Source organism: Mesoplodon bidens (assembly GCF_964165515.1).
Source record: "Mesoplodon bidens genome assembly, chromosome: 5".
Taxonomy (NCBI): Eukaryota; Metazoa; Chordata; class Mammalia; order Artiodactyla; family Ziphiidae; genus Mesoplodon; species Mesoplodon bidens.
The window spans coordinates 18,681,150-18,705,567 of NC_138161.1; the positions used below are offsets into that span (position 1 = coordinate 18,681,150).

General features: G+C 38.5%; 1 protein-coding gene across 2 annotated transcripts in view; it reads left to right on the forward strand.

The window, feature by feature from the left end:
- The window catches only part of ADAMTS5 (ADAM metallopeptidase with thrombospondin type 1 motif 5), a 46,899-nt gene that overhangs the window by 16,341 nt on the left and 6,140 nt on the right, over positions 1-24,418 (forward strand). For both annotated transcript variants that reach the window (XM_081234482.1, XM_081234483.1), the window contains exons 4-8: positions 10,832-10,999; positions 19,451-19,734; positions 21,107-21,290; positions 21,664-21,839; positions 23,839-24,014. In XM_081234482.1, coding sequence (XP_081090608.1) covers positions 10,832-10,999; positions 19,451-19,734; positions 21,107-21,290; positions 21,664-21,839; positions 23,839-24,014 — 988 coding nt within the window. The remainder of the gene's footprint in view (positions 1-10,831; positions 11,000-19,450; positions 19,735-21,106; positions 21,291-21,663; positions 21,840-23,838; positions 24,015-24,418) is intronic.

The following is a 24,418-nucleotide window of genomic DNA, read 5'->3' on the forward strand; positions in this document are numbered from 1 at the left end:
ACATATCTCTGTATGTGCACGAATAAGTGGGAGAAACACAAGAGCCACCCAAGGCAATATTCTGATTTTGCAGCAAATCTAAGAATTAGTTCAAATACTCAAGAGCATTGTAGTGACACAGAGACGATTTAAAAAGTACACCAGTAATTAATCACCATTATTCAGAGTGAGAGAAGTTCCATAAGAAAAGTTCTAAGCCCTGGGTAGGTAGAGGCTTGTTCATCTCACACTAAGTAGAGGAATGATGAGAAATAAGCAACAGTGCTGCAGTGAATATTGGGGTACATGTGTCCTTTTGAGTTATAGTTTTCTCAGGGTATATGCCCAGTAGTGGGATTGCTGGGTCATATGGTAGTTCTATTTTTAGTTTTTTAAGGAACCTCCATACTATTCTCCATAGTGGCTGTATCAATTTACATTCCCACCAACGGTACAAAAGGGTTTCTTTTTCTCCACACCCTCTCCAGCATTTGCTGTTCGTAGATTTTCTGGTGATGACCATTCTGACCTGTGTGAGGTGATACCTCATTGTAGTTTTGATTTGCATTTCTCTAACGATTAGTGATGTTGAGCATCTTCTCATGTGCCTCTTGGCCATCTGTATGTCTTCTTTGGGGAAATGTCTACTTAGGTCTTCTGCTCATTTTTTAATTGGGTTGTTTGTTTTTTTGATATTGAGCTCCATGAACTGTTTGTATATTTTGGAGATTAATCCTTTGTCCGTTGATTCATTTGCAAATTTTTCTCCCATTCTGAGGGTTGTCTTTTTGTCTTGTTTATGGTTTCCTTTGCTGTGCAAAAGCTTTTAAGTTTAATTAAGTCCCATTTGTTTATTTTTGTTTTTATTTTCATTACTCTAGGAGGTGGGTCAAAAAGGATAAATGTACCCCAATGTTCATTGCAGCATTACTTATAATAGCCAGGACATGGAAACAACCTAAGCATCCAACGATAGATGAATGCATAAAGAAGATGTGGTACATATATACAATGGACTATTACTCAGCCATAAAAAGAAACAAAATTGGGTCATTTGTAGAGATGTGGATGGACCTAGAGTCTGTCATATAGAGTGAAGTAAGCCAGAAAGAGAAAAACAAATATCGTATATTAACGCATATATATAGAATCTAGAAAAATGGTACAGATGAACCTATTTGCAGGGCAGGAATAGAGACGTAGACGTAGAGAACAGACATGTGGACACAGGTGGGGAAGGGGAGTGTTGGATGAATTGGGAGATTAGGTTTGACATAAATACACTACCACGTGTAAAATAGCTAGCTCGTGGGAACCTGCTGTATGGCACAGGGAGTTCAGCTCGGTGCTCCATGATGACCTAGATGGGGGGCAGGGAATTTGGGAGGAGGGAGGTCCAAGAGGGAGGGAATATAGGTATACATAGAGCTGATTCACTTCATTGTACGGCAGAAACTAACACAACATCGTAAAGCAATTTTACTCCAATTAAAAAAAAAGGGGGGGGAGGGGCTTCCCTGGTGGCGCAGTGGTTGAGAGTCTGCCTGCCGATGCAGGGGACACGGGTTCGTGCCCCGGTCCGGGAAGATCCCACATGCCGCGGAGCGGCTGGGCCCGTGAGCCATGGCCGCTGAGCCTGCGCGTCCGGATCCTGTGCTACGCAATGGGAGAGGCCACAACAGTGAGAGGCCAGCGTACCGCAAAAAAAAAAAAAAAAAAGAAGAAGAAGAAGAAGAAAGAAAGAAGCAACAGAGTGGAATTGTGGCATCAACCACCCATAAGATCATGAGCCCTAAATCCTGACCTTGTAAAAAAGAGATAACAGATTCCACGAAGGAAGGGCTGTTTCTTCCTTCAATCCTCTAGTGATCCATTTTTACACATTAACAGCCTCTGGTTTCTTTGTAAAGGAACCACTGTGGCAGTAAATGCAGCTTCTTTGAGGCTGCATTGATCCCCAAGGCAACTGGACTGGAATGAAGAACCTTCCAGCATCATCTTTCCCAGCCCTCCTGAGTTCCTAAGCCAAGAGGTTATGAAGGCAGGCAGCAGTCAGAGAGGTAGGAAGCCAGTGCTAATGAGAACATTTTATTAAAACTGTATATGTACAATAAGAACTTTTCTTAATAATACAAGAATAGTGGACATAGTTTTATAAGAGAACAACGTGGGAGAAATGTGGGTTTCTTTGCAAAAATAATCATACCTAACTCTTTGATGTCTGACTATGCTCTGTGGTCCCTTTAATTTATTGTTTGGATCATTTCTATTTACTTCTTTAGAATTCTCTGTAATTCATTCTCCAATCAAACAGTGCCTACTTAATTTCCCTTTTTGCATTACATGTGCCCTAATCTGAGAAATTTAAGGTCTAGGAAAAGGGGGATATGGATTTAATTTCCCTTTTATAAAGGGATCTGGCTTTCATTCACTTTGTTTTCTAATTGCTTTATTTTTCTTTAATTTCACTTTTCGCCTAAATATTGCGAACACGTGTCATAAAGTATAAGCCTTAAAAATTGTAAAGAAGATAACCTTACAAAATATTTCCTAATCATCTGTATACAATTACGGAGCTTTGCCTCTGCAGCCAGTGTGATCTTGGGTAGTGCAGCTTGCTATTCTGTTTCTAGCACTTTATTTTTAGATTGTTGCTTGAAGCCATCAGCTTGAATTAACCATGCTCTGGATTCTAATTCTACTCTGTTCTTCTTATGTAATTTCCTCCTTTCCCTTCTATTAGACATTTACTACTTTCCAAATTTGGAGGTTATATATCCAGGCTACATATGGTGATTAAATGACGCTGTGAAACCTCGTTTTTGCCAGACTGTTTTGAATTCGCTTCAGTCGTTTCCAAAATGAGCAATTTGCTTCATGCATACGGTGTAAATACGTTCCTGTGCTCAAAACGTAAGCTGTGGAGAAAATTTCCAGGCTGTTCCCATGATCTTTCTACTTTATTTCTTCTATAAGAAGTGAACTTATATATATATATATATATATATATATATATATATATATATATATATATATATATAGTTGTTGTTTGTTTGTTTGTTTTGTTTTGTTTCGGTATGCGGGCCCCTCACTGTTATGGCCTCTCTCGTTGCGGAGCACAGGCTCCAGATGCACAGACTCAGTGGCCATGGCTCACGGGCCCAGCCGCTCCGCGGCATGTGGGATCTTCCCGGACTGGGGCACGAACCCGTGTCCCCTACATCAGTAGGCGGACTCTCATGCACTGCGCCACCGGGAAGCTCTGAAATGATATATTTGATTAGTACTTTTTTTTTTTTTTTTGCGGTACGTGGGCCTGTCACTGCTGTGGCCTCTCCTGTTGTGGAGCACAGGCTCCGGAAGCGCTGGCTCAGCGGCCATGGCTCCCTGGCCTAGTCGCTCCGCGGCATGTGGGATCTTCCTGGACCGGGGCGCAAACCCGTGTCCCCTGCATCGGCAGGCGGACTCTCAACCACTGTGCCACCAGGGAAGCCCCTGATTAATACTTTTATTAACCAATTTAAATTGCATTTCACATGGAATGTCCCACTCACTGCTTCCTCTTTCTGTACATAGTGGTTTAAATTAAAATACAAAGTCATTATAGTTGAATAAAAAGTTTTTTTGTTCTTTTACTCCCTTCATCAAAAAATGCCCCTACATTGAGAATTATGTAAAATGTCAATAAACAGAGGCAAGCCTGAAGTCCTTATCTTGTACCTTTTCTGTCCATGATGTTAAAGTCATAATGAAGTGACTTAAATGAACAGATCTGAAAAGTGACTCTTCATGTGCCACGTGTAAATGGGAACACTTCTCTTTTCCTGCTAGTTCTTTCCAAAAAAAGAGCTAGATTCTGGAGATGCCTAGTCAACTGATGTCAATACAGGCTTCTCTAAAATAGAGTTTGATGCGTCTAACCTCTGCCTAGACAGTAACAAATTGCCTGCCATCTTGCTATGTGAGGGGCATGTCAACACTGAGTAAATTGTTAGGACGTTTAAGAAAGTTGTTTTAAACTATCAAGAACTCAGTTCCCATTCCTGGACCTTGGGTGGAGGTAAGAATTTTTACAATCCAAATGTGAACTGTAGCAAGTTTCATGTGAATGGAAGTTTACATTTGGAGTTTATATTTTTAACTTGTCAAACTTTTATTATCAGCTTTCAATAATAAAGATTTCACCTGCTGCACACATGGTTCTCCAACATAATAATTTTACTGATGTTAGCCCAGCTTCTAATGGGCTAGGGGGAGCAATCTGATTTTATTTAGACTAATGAAATCCATAATTTGCAAACAGGCCGAAGCTTAACCTTAGAGTAGTTAATTATAAAATGTGCTAAGTGAATCTCTCCACCATGAAAGTCTCCAAAATGCTTCCTAAGCTAAAATCAGGCAAAGTATCAGGGCAAAATATTCAGCTGGAGGCTGAGGAAGTGGTCGAGACACAACAGTATGGCCGCATATGTTTTGCTGCAGTTGGAGTGATTCTCTGCGGTTCTCTGGTTATGTTGATACGCATGTGACTCTGTTCCCACCGATGATTAGATTAAAAGAGGCCATGTTTTGAAAAGCTGCAGAGGCCCTGGAAACACCATACACCAAAGCCAAGTGCACAGAATCAGATGTCAGGACTGGCTGTGAGATGTGAGGTAAAAGGAAGCTAGGTTTAAACTTGGTATTTACCCTCAAACCCATAGCTTTAATCAACATTAACTAAGCGTTTTTTTTCTGTCCGGTTTGGAGCAATGCCACACTGTGTCTTTCTTGGACCCCAGATGAAAGGTGGGAATAGGTCTTTGCTCCATGTCCGGAGGCAGCATTGAAAGATTTAGGATTTAGTATCAGTTGGTTTGTTTTTAGATCAAATCCCAATTCGTATTTCTCTAGGGGAGGCCTGTAGATTGTCTGTCATGTGTGTGGAAAGCCAACAAGTTGAAGGTGTCATAAAATAAATATATCGCACACTTAATGAGTGATTTTTCCTCTTATGAATAGAAAATTTTGCCGTCTTTCACAAATCAGGAGGGTCTAGTAATATCAAAATTTATCAAAAACTACCAAAGAGGGCTTCCCTGGTGGCGCAGTGGTTCGGAGTCTGCCTGCCAATGCAGGGGACACGGGTTCGAGCCCTGGTCTGGGAAGATCCCACATGCCGCGGAGCAACTAAGCCCGTGTGCCACAACTACTGAGCCTGTGCGTCTGGAGCCTGTGCTCCGCAACAGGAGAGGCCGTGACAGTGAGAGGCCCGCACACCGCGATGAAGAGTGGCCCCCGCTCGCCGCAACTGGAGAAAGCCCTCGCACAGAAACGAAGACTCAACACAGCCAAAAATAAATAAATAAATTTAAAAAAAAAAAAAAAAAAAAAAAAAAAAACTACCAAAGACTAGAATATCCATAAGTAAAGTTATAACAAAACTAAGATATTAGTGAGAACAATGAAGTTAACTAACAATCACTGGGTATTTATATTTTTCAAGCACGTATTCTAAGCACTTTGCATCTTTCATATCCTTTAAGCCTCACAAAATCCCATGAGGTACGTACTATTAATGAGTCACCCAAGAGGGGACGCTGATACACAGAGAAGTTTCTAAACCAATCTAAGGCCAACAACTAGTATACTTACTGCTCGAGGAAAATTTGAACCCAGTTCATCTGGCTCTAGAGCCCAAGATTTGGACACTATCCTATAATGGCTTGCTAGTGTTCCTTTCGAAGGAGATAATCCTGAATTTGATTCAAAAGGTTATTGGCACAGCTATTTATAAGGTGAAAAAAAAATTGTTTTCTTCCTTCTAAATTACATCATTGATATAACATTTAGCGTTTATGTTTAATGTTTTGAAATGGAAGTTTTAAGAGTTTTATCACCGCTACATAAGGATTTGCATTTGAATAGACATGTAGGATCCAATTATTGGAGCTCCTGGTTTCCTTCACCAAGGAGTCTAGATTCTGATCTCATGTGAGCTTTTGACTCTCTTTTCAACCCCTGGCAAGACCTTACTGCACCTCAATAATCTTAGCTGGAAAATTAAGTAAAAATAAAAACATCACATCATTAAGAAACAGATGCTTCATCTGAGAAGTGCTTTCTTAAGTAAACACATGACAGAGTTTCTTATGACATTTTTTAAAGATGTGGTGCTGTGTCCCCTTGTCTATTGGTCAGTTTGGGGTCAGGAGACAAGAGCTTGAAATTCTGTTTAATTTACAGAGCAAAGTTTAGAAAAACAACCCAATTTCCCTCCTGAGGTTAATGTTATAAGTCATCCCTAGTTGTACAGTAATAACTGAGTTGAATAAGAAGCTGAACCAACATTTTCCTTTAAAGTAATGTGTCTTTACCCGGGTGTCCGTTATGTCAGATTTTAGAACACCAGATTCACTTGTGAATTTAAGGAGACAAGATGCTTTTTAAATCTGCATTGTGAATGTCCAAGATGAAATTTATTTAATGAAATATCACCCATTTACCAATTTTAAAAGACTATTACTGTCCTAGAAAAATTATCAGGTGACTAATTGTTTGCCATTTCTGAACTAACACTATAACTCAGACTCTTACCTTACAGACTTTGTTTTAATATAATTTACCATGAAACTCATTTCCTTAGCATAATTCAAATAAACTCCTTCCTGAGGTTATTTTGTGTGATGGGCACTCAGCAGGACTGTTATATTTATGACATGATTTAATATCTATTAATATATGTGTATATGTATAGCTGATTCACTTTGTTATAAAGCAGAAACTAACACACCATTGTAAAACAATTATACTCCAATAAAGATGTTAAAAAAAAAAAAGAAGAATAGGTCAGTATTTTATACAGAAGCCCATTTAATTTACACCTTGAGTTTTACTAATGATTTCAAACAGCAAGACACAGTTCTGGAGGCTGCATCTCTTGGAAAAATACTGAATTGGACCTCTGCATTACTCTGTAAATTTTATTCTGACTTCTGTAATACTTTTAAAAAAAATTTAGTGTGTGAATGCAAATGCCATTAACAAACTCACGCACTATATAACTGTGTTTGGTCCTTAACTCTGTCGGGATTTTAGGTGGAAAGTGGCTTCCAATAACAGGAGTCAAGAATTAAAGATTCACTAAGAAAGATAGTATTGTAAATAAGATTGCCTAACTTCATTAAGGCCAACAAACCGCTCTTCAATCTTTTGCATTACAATCTTTTGATTACAAATCGTTCCAAATGCAAATGCTAATGCTTCCTTGCAGCGAGTCTTTGGGTCCAATGCTTTAAACCCAGACCTTGACTTGTGGTCCTTAATCCATATCAGCCCTGTCCTCTCACTAGGATTTTTCACACCCTATTTTACTAAGGTAGCTTGGTTCAACTTCCTCAGATCTCTTCCTTTACCCTTCCAAATTGCCTTGAATCCTCCTCACTCTTTTCCTATACCTGGACTAGAGAAAGAAGTATCTCCTCTGTCTTTCAAGGGAAAGAATCACCTTTCTCTGTGGCTTTCTGGAACCCACCACCCTGACTCCTCCAAGACCTCACCCCTCAACTAACTCTGGTCTGCATTGCTCTAAAAACTCATCATAAAATACATTTTGATTAAAAAACAATATGTTATTTTAGGAGTTGTCAATATTTTCTCCAACATTGTTTTATTCTCTGGGGTGCATGGGTTTAAATCTCAGCTGCGCTAATCCTGCCCAAGGCTGCTTGTGGGAGAAATCCTTAATCTCTAATCTTTAAACATTTCTGTGGTCAACCACTGGCAAGACCTTCCTGCACCTCAATAATCTTAGCTGGAAAATTAAGTAAAAATAAAAACATCACGTCATTAAGAAACAGATGCTTAGGAACAGTCTCTCACTGGAAAAGTCACTCCTAGGCAATCAGTGACATCGTGATAAATTCTGATTAAGCTCTTCACAGCATTTCCTTAAAATGTGTTGTTGTCAGCTGTGACATTACATTTGAAATTTCCTAGATTCCAGATTTTTCTCTGTTAATAAGCTTTGAATATCATAGTTTGTGATCTCTAATGTAAGTGTCCCTTGAAAATAGCATATGCTTTTATACGTATCTTGTCATTTCAGGGTTCAGAGATATTGGCAGATTTCAGACTGACATTAGGTGTCCTAGCTTAATGATTGGGGGAATCACATTTGAAAATGCCATTTCTTTGGCCACTCACAGCCTTTAGTATGCCTGTCACGTCTCTCCAGAAGAGCTTCCAGACATCCCTCACATTGTTCTTCCATTTCAATTCCTCTTCAGCTTCTGAAGGGAAATCACATGGGTCTCTCTTGCTGTGCCTTGGTTCCAGCTCCTGTGGCACTGGCTGCCTGTTTCTTTGGGTGCCTAAACATTCTTCACATTGCCCATGACTCTCATTGTCCTTGGGAGAGCATGCCTCTCCCAGCCAGCTGACAAGCTTTCTTCACGGAAAACAGAACATTCATCCTCCCTCCAAGGAGTCTGTCTCTCTCAACTGACCCTCAAGCAGTCCCTTTCTGACTGACTCTTGGAGATCTAACAAAATTCACATCTCGTTTCAGGTCTTGCTAAAGTGGAACTGAGATGTGTTCATGCCCAGAATGGCGATCTTTTCTGATGGCCGTCTAAGCATTTCTTATATGTATCTTCAGCAACAAGTAAATTACATTGATAAATTAGCAATTTAGGGGCCAGAGAGCATGCCAAAAGATTCATTAAAAGAGACCAGAATATCTTAAAATAAATTGCTTTGCTTAGATGATTGATATTTAACTTTATAGGCTTCACCATTCTGTATAAAAGAAAAAATGGAGGTACTCTCCCAGGTCCCTCAAAGCGAATTTGGTGTTTACCACCTGGCTTGTATTTAAATCAGAAATCTAAAATTTAGCCTCCAAATGAAGGGACTCTCTCTTGATGCAGTAATACAAAGGCATATAAAAAGTGCTATTTATTTAGATACATTTGGAGGAAAAGACTATTACTCCATTAAATAAATATAAATATCTTATGAAATCGAGTGCAAAGATCACAGTTTTTAAAGTACAGAACCTGGATTCATATTATAGAGGTTTCCTTAGGCCACTTTCCCTTTCTCTTCTATGCCAGGGGAGAAAAAGACTCAAGTATGAATCTTCCACACTAATGCCACAGTGTTAGCTGATAAGCATTCTACATTCTCAACAGTGTTTGATGTACTAAGTAACTTCTAGCAGTTTTGAATAGGACATGAATGAAAGGTTCTATTCTTCTGTGAGTGCAGTGAAAAACTCAACATACCACCCAAAAATTGGACCAGCTGCTTGCAGACTTCTTTTGCATGTTACTTGGAAGATACTTTACAGACTATGATGTGCGTTTATGTTGCTGACCAAATAGAAAGTGAGTGGTGGTGAAAGGGTTTCCCGCAGAGAACTGACTAGCCTAGTAAATGCTACTGAAGTAGATAACTGCATAAATAGCATCAAAATGTGGAGCCTTAGAAGGTTACCGAACCCTGGCCACTTAACTTCAACCACAACATCAACCAGCTGCTCAGTGGACAATTTTGTAATGAGGTGTTAGTGATTTAACAAGTTGGCCAACAGTAGTTGGAATTTGGCATAAAAAATTTCATCTCTGTTGGGTTTTACTGTTGCTCACTGGACTTTTTCTTGGCGGAATGGACAAAGTTCCTGCCATTGGCATTCAGGAACCCAAGGAGAATGCAGTAATCACTTTTCTGTGGTATTTTCCACATTCTTTTTTGGTGGTTTGTGTATTATTCTATAAAGCTTTGCAGAAAACACTACTAGGATGACTTGTCTACCTTTTTAGAGTCTCTCCAAACTGTTGTCCTGGATTTTTTTCAATAATATTTTAAATTTATTGGAGAATGCATTATACCTTTGTGACTATGTGAAAATTAATCTTATGTAATCAAAAAAATTTAGTCAGATTATAAGAATGGGGTATGTACTCTGTGAAATAATACCTAGCTTGATAGAATGGGAACAGCAGTGTGCGATTGCACAGAGCGTGTTTGGGAGATGTAAGCACAAACACCACCTGAGTAGCTTTGGACAATCACTTACCTTCTCGTATTTGTTTTCTCTCCAAGCGCTAACACCCTGTAATGGGCATCTTGGTGCTTTAGACATTTCTTAAGTGTAAGTGGGTATATCTTCAAAATATACCACTTACTTGTGGGACTAGTATACATTCACAACTCACTAAATAACTAAAAGAAATGGAAGTGAAACAAGCTTAAATATGCATGGAAACACAAATTTACTTGAAATCTTTTTTTTTTTTCTCCTCTAGTCATCTCTTTTATGGCTACCTATTTACTTGACCAAGAACATAGAAGTCACTGGCATTCAAATACCATCTATTAAGTGTTTGTAACTTGCAGAACATTGAGTTAAATACAGAATATTTTTCAAAAGTGGATGTCAAGGGTAGGCCGGGAGATGCTCTCTGATCTCCTGTGGCTTATGGTTCATCAGAGAAGATGGAAAATTAGACAGGCATTCAAAATAATATGTAGTGAGGGCTATGACATAATCCCACAGTTGCCTTGCAATTCTAGATTCTAAATAAGCCCTGTTTCTACATATCCTTGAGCATGTGTGATCCAGATGGATTATAGGAACATCTACTCTAATGTAATTTTTCAGTTTTCCTCTAAATATTCACCAGAAGTGACCATTCTGACTACATGCAGCTTTAATTTACCTGGGGGTCCAGTCTCTGTGTGAAAAGGCAGTTAAAATAAACTCACATATAATTGGGAGGAAAAAAGTCAAGTGCTAGTATAATTGCCATGGAAAAGTAGAAATGCAAAAATCACTCATTATTTGCACTTCATTTGTTCTGTCCCTTAGGACATCTACTTGGCCTCTCCCATGACGATTCCAAATTCTGTGAAGAAAATTTCGGTTCCACAGAAGATAAGCGCTTAATGTCTTCCATCCTAACCAGCATTGATGCATCCAAGCCCTGGTCCAAATGCACCTCAGCCACCATCACAGAATTCCTGGATGATGGCCATGGTATGTATAGTTACATAGGCTCAGAAACAAAACTTGGAATTATTGTAAGTTGTACTTCATTATATCCTCGTGATGTTCACCTTACCCTCTAAGACAGTGGTTGCTTAGAAAGTGTCAGAAAAAGGAACAAGGGGACTGTCTGTTGGTGTGTAATGCCAACGTCCTTCGGTGGCATTATAGCTACGGTATTTTTGCTTTTGAATTGCAAAGTTCAAAGAGAAGCAATGTGGGAGACCACACAGAATGCCTAGCCAGTGCCCTGAAAGCCTGGTTTTTATTCCTTCTTTCACCACTAGCTTACTGTGAGAACACTGGCAGATAATCTTGTTTCCCTGCTATTAATATGACTCTCAGAATTATTTGTTACATTCTTATTATAGGAGTGTGGTTAAAATGTAGGTGACAGTTCTGTCAGATTCTCTTTATGGTGACATAAAACCAAGAATGGAAACTCTTTAGATTTGCATTCACTAAAAATTTGGTTTCATCCTGGCAGCCTGTTTTCCTGAAAGTAGAGTGAGAACTGCAGAACAGGAATAGAAAAATCAATCTGAATGGTGAGAAAACAGTTTAAGAACTTCAAAAGAAAATCCTTGGCTTTATCCCCTAAGTACAGTTCAAGAGCACAGCACATTTTATTAAGTTCTGTAAATCTAGGATTAGTGCTGTAAATTATATAAAAATACTAAGGAAGTCACAGTTTTAGAAATAATAAATTCTGACCCTTAAGTAATCTTTGAAACAAGCTGTTGCTAATTTCCTAGCATTCCTTGTTACCTTAAAATGTTAGAAACACAGGAGAAGAGATGAGGTAGAGCTGGAAGAGATCTTCAGAGGCCACAGAGTTCAAGTTTCTCATATTACAGAAGTGGACATCTTCTCATTCCTTTTTTTTTTTTTTCTCTCTCTCTCTTAAAACACGTCTCTTTCTAAAACTGGTGGTTGAAGTGAATGTGACAGAAATTCTTGATCATGATAATTGTTCACAAATTTATCTCATGATGTATGGTTCAAAGTTAGATAAACAGAATCTGTAATAACTGTTTTTCCTTGTTCCACAAAGTTTATGGCTTGAAATTTTTGTAATTTGTTAGTGAGTTGGCCATCTTGAGCTTTGGCTACATGATTAAGCAACAATTAATAAATTCAGTTCTTTTCAGACAAAAAGAAATTCCACTACACAGTTCTTTGCTATCTTGTAGCCAAAATGTTCATAACCTCATTTTTGTTATGTTAATGGTGAACTGGTAATGCTTTAGCTACTCTCAGCTACTTACATTTCCTATTCCTGAAAACAATCCACACCCATCTTGCTTTAAAATTTCCCTTAATACAAAATAAATGTTCTTTGTTAGTTGAAAACATGGCCTAATATCTTGACGATTCAGAAACAATATCAAGAATCAATGTATTAGGTATTTCCTAGACTAATAATAAAGTGGTAATTTTCTGTTTAGTTAGCCCAGTTTAAAATGCTGATTAAATGCTGATAGAGTCCTGGAGTGAAAGCTTACCTAATTATCTTCCTACCTACATTGATCAAGTCCATATCTAATAACGTTCCTCTTGGGTGGAATCTTAGTTTCCACTCTTTCCACTCTTAATATTACTTTTACTGTTTTTCTTTCAAGTTTCCTAAAAATGGAATAACATTAATATTTCATTTCAAAATCACACATTACTCATTCCAAAAGGTTGAGCTAAACTTTGAATCACTAAATGAACAGATTTAGTTGCTAAGGCAGCAAATACTTATGGCTAAAATGGGACCAACTTTTTTTTTCCCTGTGTAAGTATTAGGTCAGCTAATTACAATGCTGTGCAGAATTTTGTTCCTATTGCCATATTTCTGGAATGATTCATTTATTTCATGTTTGTGGAATTCATGATTTTACTTTCCATGCAGTAAAGATGCTCCCAGTATTGTTTTCATTTTTTAAACATTAATTCTGTATTTAAAAGAATCTACACTCAGATTTTTTTAAATTTTACAACAAATTTTAAACATCTTTCTGTGTCTTCTCCAAAGGATCTCATGGTAGATAACAACCAAAACCATACTTTTGCTAGAAATAGATCTTATTCATTTGCACTGAGGAAATCACATCTGAATTCCCCATTTATATGTTAAATAAATAACTAAATTCAGTTACCAACATTTGTTGGACAGGAACTTGTCATAATATATTCATTCATTCATTCATTTCATCACGCCTAGGCTCTCTGACTTTTGAATGTGTTGATTAAGCAGTCTTGTGTTTTAACTGCCCCATCCCACCAAAAACTTCAATATTATCAGTAGCCTAAAGTGAGTAAAGTAATTTCAGAATGATGAGAATCTAAGAAAAGCACTGTAGCTGTGACACAGTGGCAAAGTTCAATTATATTCATTTCAAAACAGATGCAGAACTGAAGCTGCAATACTCTCTGTACAATACTCTCTGACTCTCTGTCATTTACACTTGAATTTAAATAATTTAATAACGTTTAGATTGCAACCAAAAACTGACTTAAGTCAGTTAAAGCCAAAGTATGACAATAGGAACTAATCAACAGGATTTTCAGATGGTGGCAGTTCTGACATTTCAACTCCAGAGCTTAGGAGAGAACCAAGGGGACAGTCAAAGCCCAAGACGATGGAAAAACAAACAAAAAAGCAAACAAACATACATCTTTGTTAGAAGACTAAGCTGATATCATATCATCAAACCTTTTCAATTTACTCGTAGGAAGCTACTCACATTTGCAAGCAGAGCCCATTCATTCATATGTAGTAGAAATAGTTCTACTATATCTCTGTTCTAATTTTCTAGGCCAATAACTATTTAGAGCAAAAAAAATAAAATAGTCATTTGGGTGCATAGGGCATGCAAGACAGGTAAGCTGAGAGAAAGAAGTAAAATCATTTGACAATAAGAGAGAAACCAGAAGAGCTGTAAAATGTAGCCCTGAAACAGTAAAAGCACAGTGGTCTGGCACCATGTTCCAGAAGGTCAGAAACCCTCTTACCCCATTATTGTATCCTGCTGAAATCCCTCAAGATTTCATCAGGAAACAATAATTGATACCCAGAAAAGAAGTGATTTTCTGTTATTTAGGAAGGTTAAATTAGGACGCTCATATAAAAGGCAGCAAAGCTATTGATGTTTTTAGGTAGATAGTCTCACAAAATTGATACAATTTTTAGGTGGTGTCTAAAGACTACTTTACCTAGAGAACCCATTTATGTAATAGCTTATCTGTCTTGTTCCCACCTCCAGCAATGCTGGAGAAATGATATCTTAGAGTACAATTAAATTTGAATCATTTCATTTGTTTTTAAAATTATTAGCCATAAGTAGCCAGACGTGTAGCACTCTACCACTGCCAAATTCAAATTTCCTAATATTGAGTGTTTCCCGATTTAGTTCCAAAAAGAAATATGCAGCAATTAGGTTATGGTTGAAAAGTCAGTGTGCATACTCTAAAATAACTGGGCCTGCAGATTTGTGATTCAGAAAGGAAGAAGCCATGTCTTATGGAGACTACCTCCTCCAACCCAGCCTGGCCAAGATACTTGTAGACTTCCTGCAGTGTTTATACAAGTTAGCTCTAGGCAAGCTGGCTAGGAATATGATCCTCAAAAATAAAGGTAAGCACTGGCAGAGAAACTGTTCAGCAAAAACAGGTTATTAAATTTCTTTTCTCAAATGCTTAATAATCATGAAGCCAAAAACAATAGCCCTGTCTGCTGGATCCCTCAGTTCACAGTGCCAGGTGATAAGAAGGACCACTGCCTAAGCAGACACAGCTCAAGAACACCCAAGACACAGGTTGCTAAGGAAAATCTATAGACAGCTTTGAAAAATTCATATTTAAAGAGCTAAGTTTACAGCCACTTACTGAACACAGAACTTTGGAGAGACAATGGTATTAGAAAACCAATCCTCTGAATCCTTTGTTAAGTGTAGACAGTGAAGCTAGTAATAAGATCTTAACATTCAGTTTTTAAGGCCCTACTCATAAAATTCGAGGCCCATGATGGTAGTCTCTTTATTTTCACAATAAATATGTTCTTTAACATGGTCTGTGAGTAAAACATGTACTTTAAGTCCACAGTGACCCATATGTTTAAAAAGCTATGCTTCAACACAGAGAATTTTTAATCGAATTTCCTTGGCATGATATCTGCTAAACAGTGTACCACAAACAGATCCCTTGAATTACTTTGGTCAGCAACCACTGTCTGTGCCTTTGTCATTGCCCAAGTTAGTTTATTCATCACTGAACCCATAATGCATCAGTGACTCTTTTAAACATGCAAATAAAGACCTCAGAAAAGAGTTGCAAGACCAGGGAGATAATGATAAAAGTAGAAACTTTGCAATGTTGTGAGCTTTCTTTGAATGAGTTTCATTAAGAATATTAAGATTTTTCCTAGGCCAAGGATATTTGGACCAGTTCTTTTTCTTTCCTTTTTTTTTTTTTTTGCCATACCATGCAGCTTGCGGGATCTTAGTTCCCTGACCAGGGATCGAACCCGGCCCCCGGCAGTGGAATCGCAGAATCCTAACCACTGGACCACCAGGGGATTCCCTGTTTGGGCCAGTTCTTATTTTCAATGTGTGTGTATTAAAAAGGAAGAGAAGACAGAAATAACTACAGTGCTAGAAATGGGGTGGGGAGGGGGAATGAGAAGAATAAAGAACAACCAACCTTCATCTGATAAGTTTCATTAATCATTAATATGAAAGACAAACAGTGCTAGAAGTCAGATATAAAAAACCAAAGATTTTTCTGCTCCATTTCCTGGAGGCATGGCATACCTTCCATCACCCCAAGTGTACTTTGTGACCATGGAGAGATTACCACTTTCTTTCCTTTACTTGTCTATCTCACATCACTGGCTCTTACTTTTAAAATTTGCTACTTTACTTATAACCTAACAGTTAACTTAACATTTAACTTAACATGGATGGTGAAACCAAACATGTGATGTGCACACATTTCCATTGTCTTTCTTCATCTATATATGCAGAATGTTAAAACAAAAGGAAGGAAGGAAGGAAAGGAGGGAGGGAGAGAAAAAGGAGGAGAGAAAAGGAAAAATAACTCGGCAATTTTGTGGAACAGAATAAACAGACAAAATGTCAGCAGCAAAGCCCAGCTAGGATTTCAGGCTAAGATAAATTTTAAAATATGTGAAGATATGGTTGAGAATAAAAGTAAAACAGATTAGGAAAAGTCAACAATAGATTGGACACTTTTAGAGGTCAATATAAAAGATACTAAAAGACTGATCAATTTCCTCTCTCACCCCTCCCCCAAATTGTACATATTTTTTAGATGAAAAGTGTATATCTGATCCGCTATTATTCAAATCTTAAATATTTCATATCGTGAGATTCGAAATCAGGCTTTATATTGATTTTTTTATGGTTGTCCCTTGGCACAAGTCTGCCCTTTGGTAGCACTGTCTGTACCTATTTTATTGCCAAAGGACATAATTCAACATATAGATGAAATGGATAGACTGTAGATTTCACTGTTAACAGAAACTAATGCAGCAACAAATCCTAATGTTGAGAGCATTAAAGTAATAAATGAATAACAAAGCTGAATAAATCATTTTATTTTAAGCAAGAAAAGTTCATCTCCAAATGACCTCTAAGGGAAAACCATAGAGCTAAGATATCTCTTTTTTTTTTAATAGCCAAGTAAATATGTTATACATTTTTAAAACTTATACTTTGGTATTGAGCTTCATAAAAAGAGGCCACATCTTGGAGCCTCCTTTGTCATAAGCTGATTCCAAATTGCATTGTACGTTTCTTTTCACACATCATACATCATCAGGGAGGTAGAGAAGATATCAGTGACCGCATATCCATGGAGAGGTGCTGAGTTATTTCAGCTTGGGAGAAACGAGGTCGACCCATGCCACATGCACCCACACATGTTAAAGACTTCCCAGCTAATATTTAGTTTCCCAGTCTTACAGTCTGTGCTTTTCAGTAAAAAAAAAAAAAAAAAAGTTTCTTCAAACAGCACTTTTGGAGAACTGGAAAGCATTCTTGCTGCTTCAGAGATCTGTTGACAGTCTTCTACCATCAGCAATCTGCTAAGCATTCCCTGGTTTACACAGGCTCTTTTTTATGTAGCAAGGAAGATAATGCTTTTCCCGGAGTTCCAAAGAGCCTCATCTCACTTTATCTTCTAAACAAAGCTTAGTGAGGTTTTACTATCATTCCTTCCTATTGACTTGCTGTTGATGTTTTTCTTTTAACTTAATGTTTTTCTCCCCAAGTTCTCTTTGGCTGGATACTGATTTTTAATGCTTTTTCTGGCTTGCCTTAAGAAGCTTTACCTCTTCAAACGTTCTGGCTCAGAAGTTAAGTAGGAACTTTGCTCTTTATTCATTTTCACATAATGCCTCCAACACAGATTAACAAATTTCAAGGTATTCGCTTTGAAGAAACTTGAGTATAGTTGTAAAAACATTTGCAGTATACTTAAAATGTGCTGGATATTCCATTTCTCAGCGGAAAGTAGGATTTAAACATGGTTTTCTTTTGTTGAATAAAAAGAATGACTTGAATACATCTGAAATGTTGTTAAATATGTTGGGGATAGTAACAATATGATTGTTTTATATTTTTCTGGTCCCCCCTTATAGCTCTGTGAGCTAATTTTACCCTTCCAGTGTCACAGGGAGGAGAGAAACATTTCACAGATCTTAAAAATAAATTAGGGAGCGGTTAACTAATTTGGCCAAGAACACTCAGCCATTTAGTGTTTTGCCAGAATTAAACTTTAGACCAACTGTTTCTACCATTAGCTACCATTTAAAGCATCCCTACACATGCCTGCCCTTTAGCAATAAAATAAACAATCTATCCACATGCTCAGCAGAGGCAGGATGGACCTCTGAGCATAAAACCCTAACAGCTATGGGACCTTGGGTAACTGATCCATCTTTATATTCCTCAGTTTCCTTATCTGCAAAATAAAACAATGAAAGAATCTGCTTCACAGAGTTCTCGTAAAGATTGAATAAGCTAATACATTAAAAGAACTGATAAGTGTTAAGTGTGTAACAAATATTAATTATTTTTAGTATTGTTAATAATCAGTGTGTAAATCTTAAAATCAAGTAAACAGAAAAATACCAGAACTGATGGGCAATATGTAAGCTCCTGTATGAAGAGAGGAATTGAAGGAGTTAACTCACTGGAAAGGGATTTCTTAGGGAAACTTTTTGGGGAAGGTGAGGCACAGTTCATCTTCTGAATTTGCACTGTCTATGTCAGCTTCTACTGATGAAGCCCCCCACCCCAATCCCTTTATAATCCCCACATCACTATGTACAGAGAGCACCAACTGGTTTGTGACAAACACACTCCAAAGACCCAACAAATACCAACTGCGTTCAATAACTGATACAAAGGGGAGAAAAAGGATGCAAAGAGTAAAAACATGGGCCTAGTCCCAAGTTATCAAAGATGTTTTAGTTTCTTCTCCCACTGCTCCAGATATGTGATGCTTGAAAACTCTTTTTTTTTAATTCTTTCAGTCTAAGAGAAAGACTTTATTTCCTTCAGTTTATTGGGAGACATTTAGGGGCAGATCTGGGTCATTTTTCTGTATTCCTAATATCTAGTATGTTTGCTAGAACACTGTAGGTGCTAAGCAGATGCTGGTTGAGTGAGTGCAGGAATGAATGAGGCATCCACTTGTTTATTACTTATGGAATTAATGGAAAGGTGACATGGTTGGGGGATGGGTGCATGAAGAAGAAGCAAGAATGGACTAGTTGGAAGTGGAGAAAGGGATATAGAAAGGGTGCAAGGACAAACTCTGTTTCTCAAAGTTGTATACACCTATTTATTATTGTTGGTGTTGTTGGTGTTTGCGGTACACGGGCCTCTCACTGTTGTGGCTTCTCCCGTTGCGGAGCACAGGCTCCGGGCACGCAGGCTCAGCAGCCATGGCTCACGGGCCCAGCCACTCCGCGGCATGTGGGATCTTCCTGGACCGGGACACGAACCCGTGTCCCCTGCATTAGCAGGCGGACTCTCAACCACTGCACCACCAGGGAAGCCCTGTTGTTGTCATTGTTATTATACCCACTATCTTATTTCCTCTGGGTCCATCCCAGTTTCTGTTAGTCCCTCAGCACAATGACTATTTTCACAGCTAATTATTATGAAATAATTTTATTTAATCAAACCACTGCACATCATTATGTATACCCCAGAGCACATCATCCATGGGAAATCCTAGTGGGTGCTGGTGAGCTCACAGAGGCACGCAGCCTTGTCCACAGGGAGTCCCCTCCCCAGGGCATCACACTACAGATCTGTAGACGCATCGTGTTTCAGCACCAGCTGGAGTCTTGCATTTTCAGATCCATAATTTTCAAGGTTTGAAACAGAAACATAGAACAGTGGTCAATCTTGGTTATTCTTTTAGGTAACTGTTTGCTAGACCTGCCACGCAAACAGATCCTGGGCCCCGAGGAACTCCCGGGACAGACCTACGATGCCAGCCAGCAGTGCAACCTGACCTTCGGGCCCGAGTACTCGGTGTGTCCCGGGATGGATGTGTGTGCCCGCCTCTGGTGCGCCGTGGTGCGCCAGGGCCAGATGGTGTGTCTGACCAAGAAGCTGCCAGCTGTGGAAGGGACACCATGTGGAAAAGGGAGGATCTGCCTGCAGGGCAAGTGTGTGGACAAGACCAAGAAAAAATATTATTCAGTAAGTGATTTTCTTGTCATGCAGGACCTGGAGACCCAAGGTCTGATGTACCTTCCTGTGACACCTGCGGAGACTGGCCACAGAAGGCTCTATTTCCTAGTTAAAATATTTTTCCTTGAGGCATCTATTTACAGCTCCCTCTTTTACCTGCAAGAGCCATCCCCAGCTGTCAATTACTGGAGAAAATGCAGATCTCAGGTTATATCCTGTAGCAAATAAGTAGAGAGCCCAGATTCTGTCTAATTGAGACCTCACATAGGGCCCCAAATTACCTCTTGGGAGTTTACTTTCAAACTGCTCATAAAGTTATTGGAATACATTTATTTAAATTCGGTAAGGAAATAGCAGCAAAGCTGACACCTTGTCCTCATGCATACTTGGTGAACTCCAAAATGGTCATGCTTTCCCCCTCGTGGCAAGTTAATCTAACTTCAAGAACTAAAGTAGCCACACCTGCTCCAGGGAGACACCTCCTGCCTCCCTATGCACCTAGTCCAGCTTCAGGTCAGCAACTGCCACCTTCACTGTCAAAGTCTCTAGAAGAGTGTTGCCATAGGCATGTTGCCTGTGCCTTTCAAGACTAACACACAAGCAAGCATCCTCAGATACCTTGACACAGATACCTTGACACATAAAACCAGAGGAAACTCTTCAGGAATTCCCTCAGCAAAGGCATTTCTAGTATCTTCCTTTTGGAGTCTCTCAGCTTCCTGCTGCCTGCCGTGTTTCCATAGCAATAAACCGGGGATGTCATAACAGGACTCTTCATTCCCTGTGATGTGGGTGCATGTGATTGAGCGCTCTTCAGTATCTGTCCCATTTCCTTTCTACGGGTGTAATGAAGCCAAGCCCAGGTCAGATACATTTATGCATGTGGCAGAGGGTCTGTCACAGGTGGGACGTGTGATGTCAACAAAGGGACTGCAGAACTTCAGTGCTAAAGAGTGAGAAAAGATGTAAGCATAATCAACCTGGAATCATACAAAGTCTTTAGCATCACACAGTTCTTTAAAGATGCAAGATCAGGGTGGACACAAAGTGAACCGTGGTTTGGTGGTTATTAACAGAAATGCACAGTAGTATCAGAAGATATAAAGAAGCCACGAGCAACCCTTGCAGTGTGCTCAGTACTTAGGGTGAAGTGTTCAGACCCTCTAGTGTTGGGGGGAGGGGGACAGAAAAGGTGGATTGCCAAGATTTGGAATCACATTGTAATTCCAGAGTGTTCAATACCTGTGACCATGTTAAATTCAGTGAAAATGTACCTGTGATGAAGTTTCCACCAAGTGACTGAATGCAAGTGATTTCCAAATGTACATTTTGAATGTTTTCCTCCCTTTTCAGTTAAAATATCTTCTCTTTTCTGTTTTAGACATCGAGCCATGGCAGCTGGGGATCCTGGGGGTCCTGGGGCCAGTGTTCTCGCTCATGTGGAGGAGGAGTCCAGTTTGCCTATCGCCACTGCAATAACCCCGCACCCAGAAACAATGGCCGTTACTGCACAGGGAAGAGGGCCATCTACCGCTCCTGCAGTGTCCTACCCTGCCCAGCCAATGGTACGCTGCTCCCAAGTGTCAGCAACCATCATATGTCAGGTGTCATTTGTATTCTAGCAGTAATAAATAGTGGAGGCTGGAGAATTAGCCTATCACTCTTGTACTGCACAGTTCCACCAGTATGCAAATCAATAACAAATATATGAGTGATTTTTAAATTATTATTATAAACAACCGAGTGTTCAGGGAGTAGGAAGAAAATAATTGTTGTTTTCAACTCTGTGTTGAAGATAAAAATCCTTCAACACTGGTGTGGAGAGACTCTGGAAAAAAAAGTTAACATCTATCATCTCCTTAGATGTACTTAAATGAACGAGAATATATCTAAGTTTCAGAACAGAGAGAGTAATAATGTGACATGTTTGAATTTTAGGTAAATCTTTTCGTCATGAGCAGTGTGAGGCCAAAAATGGATATCAGTCTGATGCAAAAGGAGTCAAAACATTTGTGGAATGGGTTCCCAAATATGCAGGCGTCCTGCCAGGAGATGTGTGCAAACTGACCTGCAGAGCTAAGGGCACCGGCTACTATGTAGTGTTTTCCCCAAAGGTAACTGCATGCAGACGGTCCAGAAACAGTAGGCATCCTTGGTGGAAATTATTTGGTAGAATGGAGCCTGCACATACCAAATGTAAACAGTCATTTTTTGGGGGCAGGGGGGTGGCTAGGTTTTGGAAGGTTTCATTTTCACCTCTGTAATTTCTATATTTTCAAACTTGCTACAATGAATCAAAAGGATTTTGTAAACAGAACAAGTAAATGTTTTAAAAGCTATTTTTGAAAAAGTGTAACTCTCTGTCAAGAAGGTGAATTGCAAACTTAACTTCAAAATAGTATTCCCTAGGTACATTTGTAAAGGGGACTATAAAACAAGAAAATTTTCTATTTTTCTGTCATCTTTTACTGAAGAATTCCTTTGGCGATTCATGAAGATAGATTCAAGATCATCATCCCTGACCTAGACTTTAAAATGTCTTGTACCTTTAAAATGTATCAATGTCCTTCTAGTTATACACACTTATAATATATGCATGTGAAATTAACCCTTGTTTTCCACAGAAGAGCATTTTCTAACTTACTGAAGTTTCATTTCTCACAAGCAACATTATGTGGCAGTTTAAAACAGTTTATCTAATTTGCAAATAGGTGCTATATTTAAAACCATCTCTGTAACTGGTCTTCAGATATTTATGACATATTATTGAAAAATAAGTTAATGTCCAATGTATGTAACATTTAAAATGTTTTATCTTTTTATTGAAAAATAATACATTTTCATTTAAAAATATTATAGAGAAATAAAAGCAAAAATATTACCTGGAAATATAATCATTTAGAGAACTGTTAACCTGTTGAAGAATACCCTACCTCACTTTATACACATATACACCCTCATATACTCACACACTTATATGAAAGAGTTTTGTATATACACAAATACAAAATATGTATGTTTACACATATGACTATATGTGTTACTTATACATACTTATATGCACAAACCACTGAGTCCATATACATAGTATTTTGTAACTAGCTTATTAAATATATGCCAATTATTTTATTTAAAAATATTCAGTCTCTTCCAGTAAGTACTTTTCTCTGACCTTCCCAGACTTCTTTTTTACACAAATTTGTCTCTACTTCAGTGTCTCACAGTTCAACACAATAGGGAATGCTTTCCAACCGTTACAAGGTTGTGACTGTCCAGTGTAGATTTTCAATTTTGTTACGGTAATAACAATTATGCACAAGACAGAAATAGAGTCACAGATATAGAAACCAAAGTTATGGTTATAGAAAACAAACTACCAAGCGGGGAGGGAGGAAGGGATAAATTGGGATTGGGATTGACACATACACACTACTATATATAAAACAGGTAACTAACAAGAACTTATAGTAGAGCACAGGGAACTGTACTTAATATTCTGTAATGACATATATAGGAAAATAATCTAAAAAAGAGTGGATATAATGCATATGTATAACTGATTCACTTAACTGCACAGCAGAAACTAGCACAACATTGTAAATCAACTATAAAAATTAATTAACAAATAACAATTGTGCAAACAAAAAGGTTGTCTGCATTCGTGAGCCTGCTCGTATTCTGCTCTCCACACAAGTGACAGACAGTCTCACACACTAAGTGAAAGATTGTTTCTAGCAATAAAAAGGCAAGACTATACCATGGGAACGTATTACGCACACAGAAATAGAGACTAGGACCTCGGGTCTCCTAACACATTCGGAATTAAGCTCAAGAGATAAAGAAGAGAGAAAGGGCATAACCCTAATCTATCCCAGTTCTTCTTCTTTCTGCCAATATGTCAAGAATTTTTCAGTTGGATACTCCTGGAGACTATGGGTTTTGTTTTTTGGTTTTTTTGTTTGTTTGTTTGTTTTGATTGGTTGTTTAGTTTCCAAAGTACTATCTATTCCAATCAAACTTAAAACTCCCAAATTAGAACTTGCAATTTTATCAAAGAACCCACCTACACAGGTCCAAGTATTTCCCACTGCTAACGAGTTTCTCATTCTTCAGGTGACCGATGGAACGGAATGCAGGCCATACAGCAATTCCATCTGCGTCCGGGGAAAGTGTGTGAGGACGGGCTGTGACGGCATCATTGGCTCGAAGCTGCAGTATGACAAGTGTGGAGTGTGTGGAGGAGACAACTCCAGCTGCACAAAGGTGATTGGAACCTTCAATAAAAAAAGGTAACCTGAGAGAACGATTGCCCTTATCTGATCTGAACGAAGCTTTAGACTCTTGCAAAATTGATAAAAAGGTCTCGTGTTACATCATAAGCTATCTGTGGGAGGACATCTAGCCAGGACCTAATTACACATTATGAATATGAGAAGTGAAGGGAAGGAGAGGACATGAAATGAGCTCTGCATGCCGACTGGAAACCCATGTCACCTCTGCAAGAAGATTAACTGCAATAGCCGTGGGTTCAGGTTTTGCAGAGTGTAAAAAAGGCAAAGAAAAGGTCTGTGACATTCCACTTTAGCCATATCTTACAGATCTGTTATTTCTGAAACACCATTTAGGAAGGGATGGCTGGTTTCCAACTTAACTACTGTTCGTTTTTGTTTTTGTTTTTGTTTTTGTTTTTACA